This window comes from Anser anser, assembly GCF_964211835.1.
Source record: "Anser anser genome assembly, chromosome: 3".
In the NCBI taxonomy this organism is placed as follows: Eukaryota; Metazoa; Chordata; class Aves; order Anseriformes; family Anatidae; genus Anser; species Anser anser.
Genome location: NC_139722.1, coordinates 88,120,091 through 88,138,406, shown reverse-complemented (window position 1 = coordinate 88,138,406; position 18,316 = coordinate 88,120,091). Strand labels below are relative to the sequence as shown.

The window sequence follows — 18,316 nt, the reverse complement described above, 5'->3', positions numbered from 1 at the left end:
GGCCACCAGCCACTGTTCTTTATTAGAGCATGCAGTCAGAGCAGTCTTTCAAAATGTTTTTATAAGGATTGTCTTTATTATACTGAATAATAATGAAAGAGAAATCTAGACCTTTGGACTTATTTTAGTTTTCTCCTAATGTGGCCAGTGGGGTTGTCTTTCGAAAAAAGAAAGGGGGTGGTATTTCTATTTTACAAATAGACATAAAACTAGCCAGCTACTTTCAGGCACGTAGCATGCTTTCTGCACACTTGGATCTTTTGCTTGCTATAGTATGATCATAGAATGGCTCGGGTTGGAAGGGACCTCAAAAATCATCTTGTTCCAACCCCCCTGCCATGGGCAGGGACGCCACCCACCAGAGCAACCTCCACTGGCCACCTTAGGAGAAAACTAAGAGAAGTCCAAAGGTCTAGATTTCTCTATGTAGTAAGTGAGACATTGCTTCACATGACAACTAAGTCAATCAAATGACTACGTGCTTTTGAGTTGATAGCTTGCTAGCACACACCTCTATTTTTTGTTGTTACCAGCAAAGTATTCCTGCCCAATCACAGCAATAATCAGAATCAAGTACTATATAGCTGTTTTGATGTGTTTTAAGTAATGTGAAGTGGCTTGTCACGCTGTCAAAAACAAGGCGGCAAACAAAGCACCATGCAACCAACTGGATCAGTTTGTACAGTAATTACATGGATCTTGCCAAAATAACTGGCACATAAAACCCTATCATGAACTTAAGAACATTGGTAACAGCTGATCTTATAAAGACTTCTTGGGTCACTCAACTTGGAAGCTTACTGCTCTAGGAACCTCTTCAGCAAAGTCTTGAAGTTCCTCATAAATAGGTTTTTGCAATCAAAAGCCCATCGTTAAAGATCAAATAAGTCAGTACTCCAATTTACCTAGAGGAACTAACTGGTAAAACTTGATGCTAGGGAGCAGTTTGTAACTGAAGAAAGAACAGGTGAAGAAAATGAGTAAAATCTTCTCAGTCACCAATAACAGGTATGATCTACAGGAATACACTGCTGTTTCACCAGCATAGCTTGCAAAAAGCTTAAAAGACAAACTAAGACTTGATGATTTATTATTGTTCTGAGAAGACAGAACTGTAGATTTTTATAGCAGTAAACAAATGATTTCTGGCAAATTTTGATGTTTCAAAGAACTGTTACTGAGAAAATGGCATCCAGTACAACTAAAGCTAAAGAATGGTTGAGTGAAGTCAGACTGCAGTACTTACTACACGTTCCTCAGAGTCATCCGCATGGCAGGCTTTAGAACTGCTAAGTTTCAGGATTGGCTTTACTAAAGTTGTTTACAAAAGCAAGGTCTCAATACAACTGAATAGGGTCTCTGGGTAATGAAGATCATTGCAGATTACATCTCCAACAGAAACTCTGTGGTAAGATAAGCCTACATAAGCTTTTTTTGTCTGTGGTGGTGAATCCCCCGAGTTAAAAATCTGGAAGCGTGTAGCTACTGCCCCGGAATACCAAAATCACCTACAATGCATGATGGCTGTCTTAAATAGCTACGTATTTTGTTACGTTACCAGTACAAATGTAAAGGGCAATATATGTGCTTATATATTGCTGTGCAATTTGAAAACTACTAATGCAGTATAAACAATACCTAGAAAGAGATTTAAATATCCATCACAAAACTTCTACTTCTCATGTTAAATACAGGGAGGAGGAAGGCAGCTTTTCTCCACCTTGCAGCACCATAATCATTTACAGATAAAAGAAAATGTTTGAACAAGGACATGGCCTGGGAGTTTTGTATGTTATGAGTTTTCAGTGTAGATCCTGACAAATTCATGTTACTGTTTTGTATAGTCCAATTATAGTTCCTAAATGTAACTGCCTGGATGTAAGTAAATAAAGAACCCACCACAGCTGCTGGTACAATGAAAGGATGTTTACATGAGGAAGAAAAAAATCCATCTTAAAGAGGCACGGAGAATGACTCAGTGCTGGACATACCCAACATATTAATTTCATCCTTGTAACAACAGCACATTTAAATGACATCTAACTTTTACGAACTTCCCCACAGTTCCTTCACTGTTCACTGAAGACTAGTGTGTAGATGCATCTACCCTCATTCATGAATCTGATGCAAATTTGTTCTCCCGTGGTCTGGACTCCTTGGAAATCAGGCTGATTTTGGCAGCTTTTAACCTTCTAGATAGCAACTCTTATTAACACAGCTTCTGGATCAGACCTTGCTTGTTGACCTGATACGTAGGTGGACCAAGCTCAAGTCCATTTGAAAAATATGGCCTAGACAATTTCAGATGAAACTGCTGCTACCAGTGACAGAAAAGAGATGTCACAATAGCACATTTTCTGGACTTTTCTTTATGCTTATTTGAGAAAGAAAATTCTGGTTTAAAAGCACGAGAAGAGAAACTCTTAGGATGGACAGATCACTGAAGAGAAAGAAGAAATGCTCACCTGCAAAAAACTTGATGTTTGGGGATTCCATTTCTCTTCTGGCCTTCCATGCCACGTGTTTAGTATGCTTAAACACACCTGAAAAGGTGATATTATTATTGTCTCAGACAAATATAATAAACTTGTTCTGCTTGGGCAGAACAACATGTTTACACTGCATTAAGTTGTGTTTTTTTTTTTGTCAAACTTTTGTATATATTTGACTTTTAGAATTAAGTTATTTGCTATGATACTAATTTGAAATGAAAGCACAAAAATAATGTGGATGAGGAGAAACGGCATGCTAATAAATGAACAAAACAAGTTACATTACTTGTCTTCAAGGAAAACTTACAGATTCTAGTGGCTCCAAAAATAAATGAATCATTAATATCTGATTTTCTACATTCCTCTTTCGATACTTTTTTAACACTTGTCATTATTGTTTCTAAAGAAAATCATTCTGCTTAAGCATTTCAAAGATGCTCTCTTTCACACAGACTAACAAGGAACTGAAAACATTCATTAACTCTTATGACCGATATGGATTTTTGCAGTGAAGCCCAGAGAGTTCTTCAACCTTATCACAAAATTGAACAATCGAAGCGAGGGAATGTAATGAGACAAAATAGAAGAAATTCAGAGGAGAGTATGCACCATGACTCTCCAGTTTGAATTACGTTCTGTGTCTGTGTTAAAAGAAAACCCGTTGTAAAACTCAAAAGGAACATTACAGCTTCTGCAAGGGGAACCCATGAAAGAGTGGAAAATGAGAAAAAACGTTAGTCTATGGATAATTTTTTTGCATTAAAAAAAGCTGAAGGAATGCTACACTGATACAGCCAAAGCTGTTTTGTGGGTCTAGACTTCAGTGCAGACATACAGCTAGCCATTTCTGTAGCTTTGTAGAATTTCCTGTGTGCTTATTTTTTGTATAAATACAAGTTGCATTTCCCTGGTATGTGCTTGACTTTCTGTCAGGTTTTTGGAACCTTCAGAATGAACTGTACCATACCAAGGAGACTGGAGTGCTGGGAGGGACCCCTAATTTTCTTCAGCTTTTAATATTATTTTAGTATTTTTTAAGAAAAACAGTTATTCCATCCTTATTTTAGAGTTACATTTTCTTTTTTAAAAGGATATCGAGATTAAGGAATCTCTTTTTCTTCTTTTAAGAAAAATCACTTCTGCATGGCAAGAGAGACAGGGCACTTGGCAAGTGTATTTGGTTGTGGCTGATTTGAAGCATACTTTGTCCATGGAAAGGATTCTGGTTACCTTAGCTAGCCAAAATAGATTTCTGCCTGGTTAATTTCGCAAGGAGGGTGGAAAAGAACATTTTTCTAGGTCAAAATTACTTGCTTTTTGGTCCAGTCCAGCTGATAAAGGCTTTACAAAATAAATTATCTCTAAAATCATTCAGAAAAGAGGTCATTCCCATTTGAAACTGTTAAATCATTTTTCAATTCAGTTTGAAGACCACTTTTCAATTCAGTTTGAAGACCAGCTTTAACAAAACACCTTTCTCCAGTACATCAGGAGTGGCTGTTCGTTTGACTGTAAAAGGAAAAAAACAAACAAGCACCTCTAAAATCAGAGAGTGCACAATACCTCTCTCAGCCTAATACCCATACCTGTATATTTTAATTAATAGTAATTTAAGAGCCAATTTTCATGAATTTTAACAAAAATGTAAAAGTAGCTACTACAGCAATGTGTAGCAGCAGAACTCACTCCTGTGCAGCACTGTAGATGAAGACACGCAAGGTTTCCAAATGTCACTGGACAAAGTGGCCACTGTTTTCACCAAGGGGCCTATTACACTGATGGAGGCTGGGAACGTGCTGCTCAGCACGTGCCCTTCTCTTAATGCTCTCCCACAGGCAGCCAGTACTGGCTGCAGCTTTAAGATGGCAAGTCCACTCTCCACACTATCACAAAGCATCCAGATGAATGACCTGCATTTGGGGAACACTGCCAGGTTTACCAAACCGAGTACAAAATATGCCTCGCTCTAGAAAAATCACCTTTTTGGTCATGTTTTTTTCCTTACAGGTAAAGGCAAGATGCTGGGCTAGGAAGGCCTTTGGTCCCCTGTTCTTCAACTATTTTATCTTGGAAGTTCAGAATTATCATAGTTAGGACACAAAACCACAAAGGAACAAAAACAGACAAGTTTCATCAGTTTCACTTCTTTGTTATGTGTGTGCACAAGAGTGAAGATGACCTACCTTGCCATCGTTGTAGAGGTTTGGATTAAATCTCACACTGTGGCCTCCAGTTGTTTCCAGATTCACGAGTGGAGGGGAGTTAGGATAGTCTTGTGGAAAATACACATCAAATTCAAAGCATCCATTTGCATAAGGGGTGTCTGCGGGACCAGTAATGAGAACCTACCATTGTAAAAAAAGGAGACAGTTTTCAAAAAGAACCCTTACATTTGTCACCCTGTTGAGATTTTTCTAAGTTATATGAAACATTTAATTTCCACATGCTACTTTGCAGAAAACACTGTACGCATCATCATCATATGCAGGCTATCAGTCTGTTCACTTCAATATTCTGGATAAGTGAAGCTCTCAGCTAATGTCCATTTCTTCAGACAGACTACAAATGGAAAGCAAAATGAAAGGAGCTAACTCTACCTCCTATTGCATGTTACTAATTCAATTCTGTCTTCAAACTGCATGTCCAGAGACAATCAGTGTACTTCTCCATACCTACTGCTTTTAATTGACTTAAACTGTAGTATGCAAAGATAACCTTTGACCACAATCGAGTAGCAAAACAAAACTTCTCACTTCAGAACAGCAGCAGAAGAATGAACCATGTCCTGTTAAGTCTCTTTGGCTAACAAAAGTTAAGTGTCCTTGGCTAAAAGTTAAGTGTCCTTGGTTGGGAGATGGACCCCCCCACTCCCGCCAAGTTACTGCGAAATCAGGATCAGACTACATGAAATACTTTTGGTTTTTCTTCTACACCCAGCTGAAAGAAGGAAATAAAAATAACTTCACCTTCATAATGTCAAGCCGCTCCTCATCACAACGTACAAAAACACTGGATGAAGATGAGAGAGGCAGTGATGTTGAAAGAGTCACAGCTTCTTGAGCAAGACGTCGGGCTCTGGCAGCACTGTTGGCATCACTTGCATTTTTTACCTGAGACATGTAGTGGTAATTTACTTTAAAAACCAATTTTCCATCATCGTCTTCAGAAACCATTTCGAATGTGTCTAGAAGAGAAGAAAATTTTATTGCATCAGGAAAACCGTGAAGTTACTAATGGGTCAGCCTTAACATTCTGAGTATTAAAATCTGTAAAGTTTAATTTACATCATGAAAATACGTATTTTGTGAGTTAACAGTGCTCACAGAAAACAAAGCATTACCAGTGCTGGGTCGAATGAATTCCTGCAGCAAATGTACAAGCATTCATACGCAACTTGTCCAACGTACACCATTTCTGATTTGGAAAGCTACCAGTTACTCCAGACCAGGCATACAATGATACTTCTGAATACAAAAAAATGCTAATAAGAGAATCAGCATGAAACAGAGCACCAACAGTATTTAATTGTGTGGTGGTTGCAATGTTATTAAAAGATCATAAAAAGTTATAGCTAATTTTCTTTAGTCACTAACTATGCAAAATCTGCAGCTTGGCTGCCAGGGTGCAAGGCTACCATTACAAACTTTCCTACCTGTGTATTCTTGGCATACAACTCCACAAACATTTGGGAGGAAAATCCCTTACAAATACAACAGCAAAGAAATGTGGTTGCAAATGCTGTCACTGCAGTTCAAAAAAAATATGTATAAAACGTATTTCTGCAATAAATTTATAACTCTATTTAGACGATACACTAGTAGTAGTTCTTGAATTTTTTTAAACATGTTCCCTTTATGGCCAAAATGAGAACCAATTCTCATCATGTTTTCCAAATGCAACATAATGAGCTTCATAAAAGGACAGAATGAAGTTTACAAGTTTCATTTTACTTTAAACACACATTTTGATCTGAATTCTATTCCATTAAAAAAAGTTGTACTTTTAACAAACATCTATATAAACTTTTATGAGTTTAAGAAAACCTTACTAATACTGCAATAGAATTTGAGGACTAAAAAAGTCACAAATCATTACAGAAATGAAAATATGAACACCATCACTGAATTTTGTGACTGGTCCCTTGAATTCATCTAGTGTATTCATAATATATTCCATATTTGTTCAATGAGCGCATTAGTTTGTAACCTGAAAATACAGACTTGTATAATTTTCCATGTGTGAAAAGTATCAGTGGTCATGACATATGCAAAAAGCTAATCACTTTTTAAAAAAATAGGGATTAATTGCAAAAGATTACATATTTTTTTAGGTATCTGCTTTCTAAAATACAAACATTCACACTTCTCAACTTACCAAACTGGAGTTTTTTCATGACAGCCACATACTTTTCTTCAAGAGAGCGTAAAACAGACAGAGGTTTGGGCTTCACAGCCACCTTTTTGGAGTATTCAGCCATCTTCTTTTCTGTTATATGAAATGTGATGATTATTTGTAGTTAATGTAATTTTGAGACAAGTATGCCAACCGTTTGGGGATTATTTAACTCAAAATGACACTTCATGATGATAGTGTCTGCAGAGAATTCTGAAAACTGGGGATCACTCAGAGCGTACAAATCTGTTTTTCTAACTACTACTTTTCATTACCTGAACAGCTTAAAGTAAATAAAGATTGTTATCTCAGCCCAGAAATAATTAATGACTACTGCTGCTATGAATATTAATTTATTGATTCTTCTAATGATTTTTCATAAGCAAGTCTGACATATACTTGTGTGGATGGACACTCATGCAAGTGTTTTTCATGCACTCTCCAAAATCAGGAGCTGGTTATATACTCCTTGATAATATCGTCTCCTACTAATTAAGCTACTTAATCTTTAGTTTTCTTTACTAGACAACCAGATGGTTGACTGTCTGCAGGTTCAATCCATGATTTATATTTTTGTTGTGCATTTAGTTATACTAATTCAGAAGGTTTGCTTCTCATACCAAAAGCCTTACAACTAAAGGTCACGTACCTCATCTTCTGATGAGAAAAAAGACGTACTACTTAATTGTGCTGAAACTTGTGAGATGTGCTCCAACTTACTTGAATTATTCTATATTCTGATTTTAACATTTAAAACTAACACAAGGGTCCAAATGACTACATTTGAAAATGTAGTCGGTGACTGGGGACAGGAGAAAGTCTTTTCTCTTGCTTTTAAACCAATGTTTAAGTTATCTGCTCATGAATGCATTACAAATAATCACAGTATTTCTAAGGGTATTTCTATTTTACCTTGGTTTGCCTGGCGCAAGCTGGTGGTAGCAGCATAAACTATCTCAGCAGTCTTCTGTATGTCTGGTACCAAAAGTGTGAGTCCCTCTGGTTCTTGATCAGAAGCATCTGGTTTTACTCCGGCTTTAGCTTTATCTTTTTTAGACCTGATTTTTTTTTTTTTAATTGGAAAAAAAAAAAGGATATAGCATGAGAGAATATTTTTCAACAAATTAGACAGTACTAAGCATGCTTGTCAACACGGAAAATATCAAAGATCAAGATAAAAGCAAATGTTCTGAAATGGAATGTCTCTATGTATCTCTAGGTTAATCAGGTATCCAGGTTAATGCTACTTAATGTAGCAATCAGCTGTGACAATACTGAACATACAGTCTTGATTTGACAAACAGAAGTACAACTGATACAAAGAGGAAAAATGTGAAGACAAAGCCCGTGATACAACTATACTAGTTTCTTGCTACAACCATTTAGTAATTCTGGTAGTTACACTGCATGCCGACTTTATGTTTGCACACTTTCAAAAAGTGTTAGAGAAGCTTCCAAAATCAATATAACAAAAATCACGTCATGAATGCGCACTTCATCCACCCACACAGATCCCGGTGTAAAGTCAATACTTAAATAGGTAATATGGTACTTTTTCCTATTCCACAATACATGAACAATTCTCTAAGATACACTCACGGTAAAATGCTAGGAGATTGATCTTCTAGTCAAAATTTACAGTATGTCTACGACCTACAAGGTAGGCATTACCAGAATTAAAAATGACGTTTGTCTCTCTCTGCATTTCTCTTCTGGACTATAAAAGATAAGAACTTTTCTTTCATTAAGCAATTTAATATAGCATAATTCTAAGTCTTACAAATGTAGATGGCTTCTATATTATATATTTATACTTGATGCATTGCAAATTAAAATGTCAATTTAAACACCTTAATTTTTTAGAATTTGAGAACTTAAGAGCTAGCACAAATTTACATTATTATCCTGCAAAACTTAGAGAGATTTTTATGCTAACAAGCCTTCCCCCCCACTTTCTGTAAATATTTTAACAGCACTTGTTCGTTTTAAGATCCAATCAAGATAGACAGCCAAGAAGCACCGGTTTTCTTTCCTGTTACCATACCCAGAAGCAAAACAAAGCTATCTATGCAAGAAAAATTAGCAATGCAATGCTTTGATGTTCCAAACATATATTTTAGCCACTGTCAACTACAATATGCTTTCTGTATTTTGATCTAGACCAAAATCATGCATAAATAATGAACTTCTATAGCACTCAATAGAGGTGATTACATTAATAATGGAAGTCTTTGTACCATACCTAATCAAACGAGAACATCCCTAGAGTGCATTAATAACAACCTTCATTACTGCAGCTTGGTCCAGTTTCCCTGTTCCAGATTTAATCCAACCTAATGTCAGCCCATTGCTGACTTCAAGCAATAGTGAACTTTCAAGTATTCCCAGTTAGGAGGAAAGCATCAAAGCCAAACAGTGTAGAGTTTAAGAAATAGTTGAAGAAAAAGAAGCAGTAGCTGCCTCTCCCATTTACACTTTCCCAAATCGTTATCGCTGTCTTTTTCCTTGGGGAAATCTAGGCTAAGATTTTTTAAATAGCCTGTTAAGGTTTGATATGTATATTTAAGCCCACTAAACCTCAGTGATACCTGACACGACAGTCATCAGAGACGTGCTACAGCCATCAGTCCCAAGAAGGGCGTACAGATTTAGCACTGCTTGCTATTGATGTAGAACCCTTAAGCTCTTTGCTACAGAACCCTTGGAGAAATTTTGGTTAAAATGAAATGTCAACTGGCTTATAGAAGAGAAGGGTGCCTGAAAAGCAGTGAAAATGTAATTAGTAGAGATACAGAAAGCAATGTTAATTATTACAAATTTATTTCAAGACAGTTATCTTGAAGGGCTTTCATCTGCCCTGTGGTTTTACAATTTAGACTACCAGCTTTCTCCTCCTTAGACTCAGAAACAAAACATTAAGGTACTGGTCTCATTAGACAAAATGCTTAACCACATGCATAAGACCTCCTACAGACATACTGACTTACTGACAGCGAACACATGAGCACACAAAGAATATTTTGATTCTACCTCTGATGCTGAAAACAAACTTGGTGTGGAAAATATAAAAGTCTATACAGTTTCCATCCAAAGATGGTTATGAAATGGGTGAGGCAAACATAATCTAAAGCCCCATGGGCTTCACATACAACTGGTGCACAGAAGAATCTCGGTACATGTAGAAAAAGCCTGTGAAGCCTGCTGGATGGATCCCAAGTAACACGTACGTACAACACGGCTCCGTTGGGTCTGGTCTTGGAGGTGAGAAGCAGGACTTTCAGAGCCATGCAAACATTACTCCTGTGACGAATCTGCAGCAACGCCAAAGATGGTATTTTGGTCCCCAAACCTACTTCTTAGCATAATCTGAAACCCATGATATTTTGTATGCTAAAGAAAAAAAACACTCTGGTGACCATTCTCCCATTTCGTGAGCAGGTGTAACAAGGACAAAACGAATTATTAGCTGAGGAAAATTTGTCCTTCCTTCTTGGTACCATCTCCTCTCCTGCACTGCTGCTGCAATCCCGCCTGGATTCAGAGCCGCAGCGAGCTCTCTCCAAGCTGTGTGCCATACACAAGCACCTCAGAAGGCCAAGAAGATTCTAACTGGAGATGGGGAGCTGCTGGGAATGGTACATGCTCTCCCCAAAAAACTTGAGTTTTGGTATTTCATCTCCTCATTCATAGAAGTGATAAGGGCAGTAGGATCCTTCAAGTCTTCCCCGCATTGTAGCAGCCTGCATATAAATTTATGTATGCAGGTAAACTAGCTGCATTATCAAATTCCTGAGCTGCAATTACACGTTTTTCAATGGTATTCCGAAGAAACAAAACCAAATAATATCCATAAATAATAAACTAGGGTAGAAAATATAACCATATAACTATTTTGCTGTACATTTTCTCTATTTTTAGAAAATATTTACGTATCTTTGCTACACTGTGTATTCCTTTCCTCCAAGATTTTGCGTGGAGCAAAATGTCTCAGTTATTTGATGCAGGCCAAACCTTTATCTAAACGTTAGAGTGGAGGAGCAGCCAAGTATTTATTTAGGACTTAAAACCTTCCCTTTGCAGCTTTTCAACCACTGAAGAAATGCAGACAAACTCATGTCAGCTCGTGTTTAAAGGGATGACAGTAACTAATATATTTGCTAGAAGAGACAGCAGTGTACATGCTAATAATTTAAGCCATTAATTTAGCTTGTGCTGGAAGATGACAGCCTTCTTTTCACACTGTGATAAATGAATAATGAACGATACACTCCCAAGGCAACTTTAATTTTTAAAGCCAATACTTGCAGTTACTCACTCATGCCAGGTACTTAGAGGTAAACGTGGTAATATGGAGTGATACATTTATCAAATTATTCACAAAGTAAAGGCAGTGAACCGTTCAGCCCCTCTGTACTGCAGAGATGCTGCTTGTAAGGCAGTTCCACTCAGTTTTATGCTGACGCTCACTCTGTTGGGAAAACGTTTGCAGCCATGGCAGCCTCCTGCACTAATGGCCCCCTGCCTTCCGTGGGCTTCCACATGCACCAAACATGCATGTTCCTTTCAGTAATCCACAGACTCTTAGACCCATCCACTAAAATTAGGCAAAACAAGCAATATGCCTTTGCAAATAAAGCACTGTCAAAAGCAAGCAGTCTCCTCTGAGGTGGCTCCCCACACTCCTTGGGGCTTCCAGCACTGTATTTACAGACACTAAACTGAAGCATTTCAAACCAGTAAAGGCTGCAGGACTGGTCCCTGCAACCAACCATTAACTCTGAACATGACCTTGAGAGTGCAGCAAAAAAAGTGACGGAGGTTTTGTCTTTAAAAAATAATAATAAAAAACACGGATTCTTAGGATCCAATTAGAAAGGAAATTGTTGTTTGCAAAATGCACTGTTACTCAAAGAAGTTCTGCAAGGTAACAGTGAAGACAATGAAAAGACATAGCAAGGAAAATGCCTCATCTACCCTATCTGCCTCATCAAATTTAGGAATGAGCATCTCATTCTGCTCCATTATCCTGAGGTTTCCTGTTTTCCAATAGAGTGTTATGGCATTTGAAAGTAAACGAAACCGAATGCTTAACTGGAATCCAAAACCAAACTGTCCCCCTTGATCGAAGTGGACAGTCTTGTTCCAACATGCAAGTGACATTTGGTAGGCAAGCAAGTAGCACTGCTGTTCAGATAAAGGAAAATTTTGTCTTTGAAAGCAGATCCCATAATTATGTTGTTCTTCTGGCGTTTGACCTAAAAAGGGCAGCAGATTGTCCCATTTAAGAAATTCATGCCAACACTTGCTTATGTTGCTGGCAAACCTTCAGCTAGAAGGCTGAGAATTAAAACCTTCCACCCCAGTGATTCCAGGCTGTTCAGGCTGTTGGTGTTTCCATCCTTGTCTCTACACTGCTTTAGAGACAAACAGTATTATGCTTAAAACACCCAGGGATATATCAAAATAACACAAGAAAGTTATATAGATATGTAACTGAACCAATCATAATTTTAAAATGAAATTCGCAAGTTATTAAAATAATACTGATTGTGCCTGAAGAGCTATTCTTAGTTTTCAGATCCTAAGCTAACACTGAAGAACTAATAATATCATATTTTATTTTGCCGAAATAAAAAGAGCTTACAAGTAGCAACGGTCATGTGCCATTCTGACAAAGAAACTTTTCAGACTTCAGCTTAGGGAAGTGATGTGAGAAGACACAGGTTTCCATGCCCATTAAATCCGAGGCTGTCCAACAGATGACCAGATTAACAACAACAACAACGAAAAAAGTAATCATGGTGGAGAGATTTACACATATATTTATACTGGAAACTGATTACACAGAGGTCAAATATGATTTTCTTTTCTATTTTAAGATTATATATACTGTGATCTACATAGTTTTGCCAGCAAAGCACAAGCTGATGTTTCTTGGATTGGTAACTAATATAAAGAAATATTACTTGTTCTTCCTAATTCCGTTTCTCTTGAATTAAGTCAACAAAGAAATCCCACCATGGGTATTACATGCTTGATATGCAAGACTAGGAATCAAAGTTAAAAAGGACTCCAGAAATTCACAAGTAATTAAGTCCATGGAGTTCAGTTAAGGATGAATATTGTTTCTTTACAAGCCAACTTGATATTGAAAGCAAGTAACCTGTTAACTGCTGGAGACAGAAAATGATCAAAAGAAAAAAATGGAAATCTGAATTGCATCAGAATTTGCTTTTCTAATACCCTCAGCCCAAGCAGAAAAACTTGACTGATCAATTAAAACAAAAACTAACACAAATCCTCAAGTCTGGAAACCAGGAGGGTTAGAGACATTTAGAGATGAAAAGTCAGTTGTGAAATCTGTGCCAACTCCAGCACCTCCCAGAGGCACAAGGAGCTGGAAGGCACGCAGGGGCTCCTTGCTTCCGTGAGAGCCGGTCGGTGACTGCTCTGAATTTTCGGTGACTGAACATAGAAAGGGAAAAACAATTTGGGGGTACTGGTTGTTACTGAACAGAACAGGAAAAAGATGGCTCGTCTAAATCTTACTCTTGTCCAAGATCTATGGACCAACAAGCCTGAGACAGATAACAGGTCTAACAAAGCAAAACTGCCTTTTTTATGGACTACACCAAAATCATCAAGGAATAAAAGCAGCTACCAATGAGCCTGAGTTCACACATTCCCTGAAAGAGAATCTTGGCTTATTATTGCCTTCATTTTATAAGAGGAGGTACCTAAAAAGTAGTCGATGGTTCCTGTAAGACACTGTCCTCATGTCTTGTCTGTCTGTCTGGGTTTCCTTGAGAAACAGGCTTGATAAGCCTGCTGAAGTCCAGAGAGCGTGTAGAACAAGCCTGTATAGACGACATTATGCTGCATCCCTTATGCAGCTGGATGGCATCACTGCAGAGAAGGGGGATTGAGACACTTCTCCATTTGTTCTCTAATTGCAGTACCAGACTGCGAGAGTGCCTGACAAGAAATGTCAAATGTGAAGTTCCTCAGAAGACAGTGGAAGACCTGAAAAGCTTAACACAGATGGCTCCAAGGCATCTGTTTGTAACATCAAATCATCTTCAAGTGTCCCAGCTCACCTCTGACGCGCGCGTTAACAAATTAACTGTTGCAGAGTCGCCATGTGTACAAACAGGCTTTTCACATTTAGCACCAGTCAATATCACCAGTCAAAAATTTTCAACTGTCTCTATGCAGTTAGGTTTCTCACTACAAATAACAACTGAATCTTTTACTTCATGAGAAAATCCAAAAGGCTCCTCTACTAACCAGTCAGCCTCTGATGGAGAATCCATTGAGGAAGCTTTATCGATGGAGAAAGCAGCATAGTAGCATATAAAAGAAGCCTGGTAAAAACTACCATTTGGTTTCACCCTCCCCAGTTCCATTCTTTATAGAATGGGCACGTGTAAGTGCTTCCAAGGAATGCTCCTGCTTTCAGACTGACAGCAGGAAATAGAGTCCTGCTAACAAGAGATATACCTCTTTGAAGAGGGAGAGAAGTTTTAGAAAGATTTGAAGCTCCCAGATTCTTGAGCAGCACTCCTCTTTCCGATCAGCAAAAAATTATTATACTTATGAGTAAGTAGCATAATAAAACAGAAAATATGCATATTAAACACAAATCTAGATCAAGTATACGGTATGTTCTCACTCTGGACTGCAGGACTATATGTATAAAAAATACAGAACTGAATCTTCTTTCACTTCTATATTCTTAACACATTAATTATAAAATACAGCCAAGGGAAGGTTAGGGATGATGAAAATGATTACCTCAATCGGTTGGTATAGGTATCTACACAGGTCTTCATTTTAGCCAACAAGGTCCCAACAGAAGCTTGTGACTCCAGCTGTTCCTCCTCCTCTTCACTGTTTTCTCCAGACAGAGGAAGCAGTAACGGCACCATCGACGTGCAAGACGCAATAGCACGGAGTAATTCTAGCAGCGCGCGGTAGAGGGGCACATGTCGGGCCATATCCAAGACTAAGAGAAAAACAGTTTACATAAATTACTCAAATTGAAGATGGTCCTTCCCACTAGATTTTTTTTAAACAGAAAAGCTAGATTTTAATAATTATTAAAATATTATTGACATTTAATTATAAAACATGGTACTTTATAACAACCATTTGAAAATTACGTTTTAATGGACTTGTCCAGAATGAACTGGGTAAGATACCTGGAAAACAAAGGTTAGCAAAAGACACAAAAGGACAAAAGAAGAAGTGCTAACACGGTACACAACATGATTACCACATTCTGTATTCATTTCTAGGAGCTTAATATACAATCCCGGCTCAAGGTGTATGCTGAAATGCCGAACAAACATCTATGGGGGGAAAAATTCTAACCTTTTAATCAAAGACAAAGTGAAAAGCCATATGGCGTAGCAGTGTATCATTTGGTATTCTAATAGCGTAAGCATTAATAAAGACAGACTTAAATATCATCAATTTTATTTATAATTACCTTCTCTCCTTTGGGAAAATTTGTCTGCATTACTGCAGGAATACTTACGGTCATGAAATAAATGAAGTTATCTTCTAAGAGGTCTAGCTTTTCTCCTTTCAATGGAGAAGGTATCTTAAAAACTGTCATGTATTTTCAGAGCGTGCAAAGGTTTTGAAAAACATGCCTATTTTATCTGAGTACATATGAAGCACAAGCCAGTAAAGATGAGTAGGAAGATATATAAGGTAGGCAGAGTTCACTGTCTTGGCGCTGCTCAGCATGAGGTATATGCATCACAGAAGTAACTGGGGGCACAGTACAGATATCACCTCTAGGACAGGCACGCAGAGACACACACGATTCTAACGGATTCTCTACCACCACATTGTTTATTTTTCTTTTCCACTTGCTCGGACAAATATGTAATGGATGTCATTTCAACTGACTTTATATCATTAATAGAAATCCTGAAAAATGTAGCAATACGCAGATACTTTAACACAGCTGCTTCCTCTGTCCCTAGGACACACTATTTTTAACCTAACTGCAGAAAAAAAAAGCCATTGCTCTAGTTCAAAGTATTTACAAATGACTGAGTTTGATAAAATACATTTCAGCTTTTTCCAGAAAAAAAAAATAAAAAAAAATAACTGACAACTCACATTAGGACAGAATGAAGCACAGAAGAACTCTTTAATGTTTCATTTAGCACATCTCACCCTCCAAGCTAAAGCATATCACAAACTTTCATGTCCCATTACCAATCCCTTAGCTCTAAATACAGCACGACGGGACAGGGTAAATAGCCAACCGCAATTCAACAAGCAAGTTGATCCAAGTTTTAAGGTTTTCTCTCTCTTCTTTGATCTACAGTTTGCTATTGGTATTTTGAAACTATTAAAACAGCACGAACTCTCAACTGGGGAGATATTTTTTTTGTGTTGAGTACAAAGAAATTTACCAAAACAAAGCATTAATTTATCAGGTCTGGTATCACGGCTCTAAAAATATCCTGTGCTGAAATATGCCATATATTTAAATCAACCTTCATGGAACTTAAACATAGGCATTTAAGAAAATCAGTTTCTTATCTGTCAATTCTTACATTTTATTAGCCGTAAGACATGTATGGCTGCACACACATTCATTCCTTATGCTCAGTGCCTACTCTCTAGTGAACCTCAACTGCCCACAGAAAAATTCCCCACAATGCGTAAAACGTCCATAAAAGAAGCAGGAACAGGCCCGAGGTGAACAGGTCTGAGACGAGCTGGTGCACCTGATGCCTGGAAAGCTTTTCTTTCTTCCTTTAATTTAACCAAGAAGGTTTCATGAGGTCAGAATAGATCATCTCAAATCCGTCAGTGCTTGCCCTCTCCTCCTTTGCTGAAAGGCTAGTTACATTCAAAAGTAGTTGTGAGGGAAACCGAACTGGCGTGACTTTAAAATGGAAATGTTTTCCAGAAAGGCAGGAGAGAATTTACGCTTTTAGCAGATTCAGCTAACACACTTTGCTTTGCAATTGTTCCCTTGTGGAACAAATGAAATGCATCCACTTGGTAGTTGTTCCCCAAAAGCTGAAACCTTTCTCAATTGAAACCTTTTTTTTTTCTTAACCTTAATAAATTGTCTTTTTTTTTTTTTTACATACTGCAATTTAGACTCTTCTAACTCAGCTCCTTCATATCATGTCTTGCATTACTTTTTTCCAAGGCTTTTATTGTCCTTATTAAAGATTATGACCCATGAAAGTATGCTTGTCCAAAACAAACAGAAATTCTAGAAATTCTTTTCTAGAATTTCCCCTAGCCCCCAGTTTAAAGCCAAAAAGAGGGCAAAAAACATCTCTCTCTTAAGACTGGATATCTGGCTAAGCGTAAAACTCACTGTAGAGAGCTGAAAACTGGCAAACTTCTGTTTACTATCTTTATTTAGCAGTTCATCTACTCCTTGTGCCTACTTTACTTTCAATTGAAAGCGAATGCCAGACTGACTACAGTATATGTTTTCTGCAGATACGTCTCTGTTTTCTGAAATAGAAGACTCAAGCATTTTTTAAAATCTCTACGCTTCCTTGTAATTAGATAATCCAGACTGGGTAGCAATCGGTCTTTAAATCCTTATGCTTAAGCCCCTGGGATTCCATGCTGCTGCTTTGCCAAGTGTCTGCCTGGCCCAGCGCTGCTGTTCTCTTACGCGCTCACCTCCTCCTGCCTTGCCACAGGACAGCACCGGCCCGACGCTGGGGCTCAGCAAGTCCCGCAGCATTCAAACCAAAGTCCTGCAGCACTCAGACTCCAGCATCACCTTTACTGCTTTTAGGGCTTGCAGCAAATTTAGTTAGTTGGGCTTTTATCACACATGTATTCCCTTTAGATAGCATTAGGTATGTATTTGGGGAGTGCATTTCAGAAATATAAAAGATACAGCTTTATAACAAAAGTTATTGAGATCCCGTAATGAAGTCCTTTAAAAGAACCACATTAAAATACTAGTAACATGGAGAAAACTATAAAATGTAAACCTATTTCCATCAAACAGAAGCAACAGAACCTTTAGACTATGATCCTTACATACAGCTATCTCACCAACTGTGACCACAGCCATTTGAATTTTAAGCAAACATAAACATCAAAGAAGAACAAATGCTAAAGGTTAAATGCTAAATGCTAAAAACGCTGTTTTCTTTGAAGAATGCTATACCTCAGGAATATACTCAATTTTTTCTCTGCCTTACTGAATTGGGCAATGCAAGTGGAGGATAACATTTCGTTCATATTAAATAAAGTACCCTCTTGTGTTGGACTTTCATCACTAAATAAAAACAAGTAATTTTCCTTACAGAAATGCTATAATTTGAATAGTATTAGCAACCTTAAATATGTCAGAATTATTTTTATACGGGTACTTAAGTTGTATAAGAAGGTACTAACATCGTTTGATTTATATAGGCATATCC

At 37.6% G+C, this 18,316-nt stretch overlaps 1 protein-coding gene across 7 annotated transcripts in view; it reads right to left on the bottom strand.

The window, feature by feature from the left end:
* The window catches only part of BIRC6 (baculoviral IAP repeat containing 6), a 178,948-nt gene that overhangs the window by 8,431 nt on the left and 152,201 nt on the right, over nt 1-18,316 (bottom strand). For all 7 annotated transcript variants that reach the window (XM_083829054.1, XM_083829056.1, XM_083829059.1 and 4 more), the window contains 6 exons: nt 14,679-14,889; nt 7,797-7,942; nt 6,867-6,977; nt 5,459-5,676; nt 4,676-4,837; nt 2,466-2,543 (listed from right to left, as the gene is read on the bottom strand). In XM_083829054.1, coding sequence (XP_083685180.1) covers nt 2,466-2,543; nt 4,676-4,837; nt 5,459-5,676; nt 6,867-6,977; nt 7,797-7,942; nt 14,679-14,889 — 926 coding nt within the window. The remainder of the gene's footprint in view (nt 1-2,465; nt 2,544-4,675; nt 4,838-5,458; nt 5,677-6,866; nt 6,978-7,796; nt 7,943-14,678; nt 14,890-18,316) is intronic.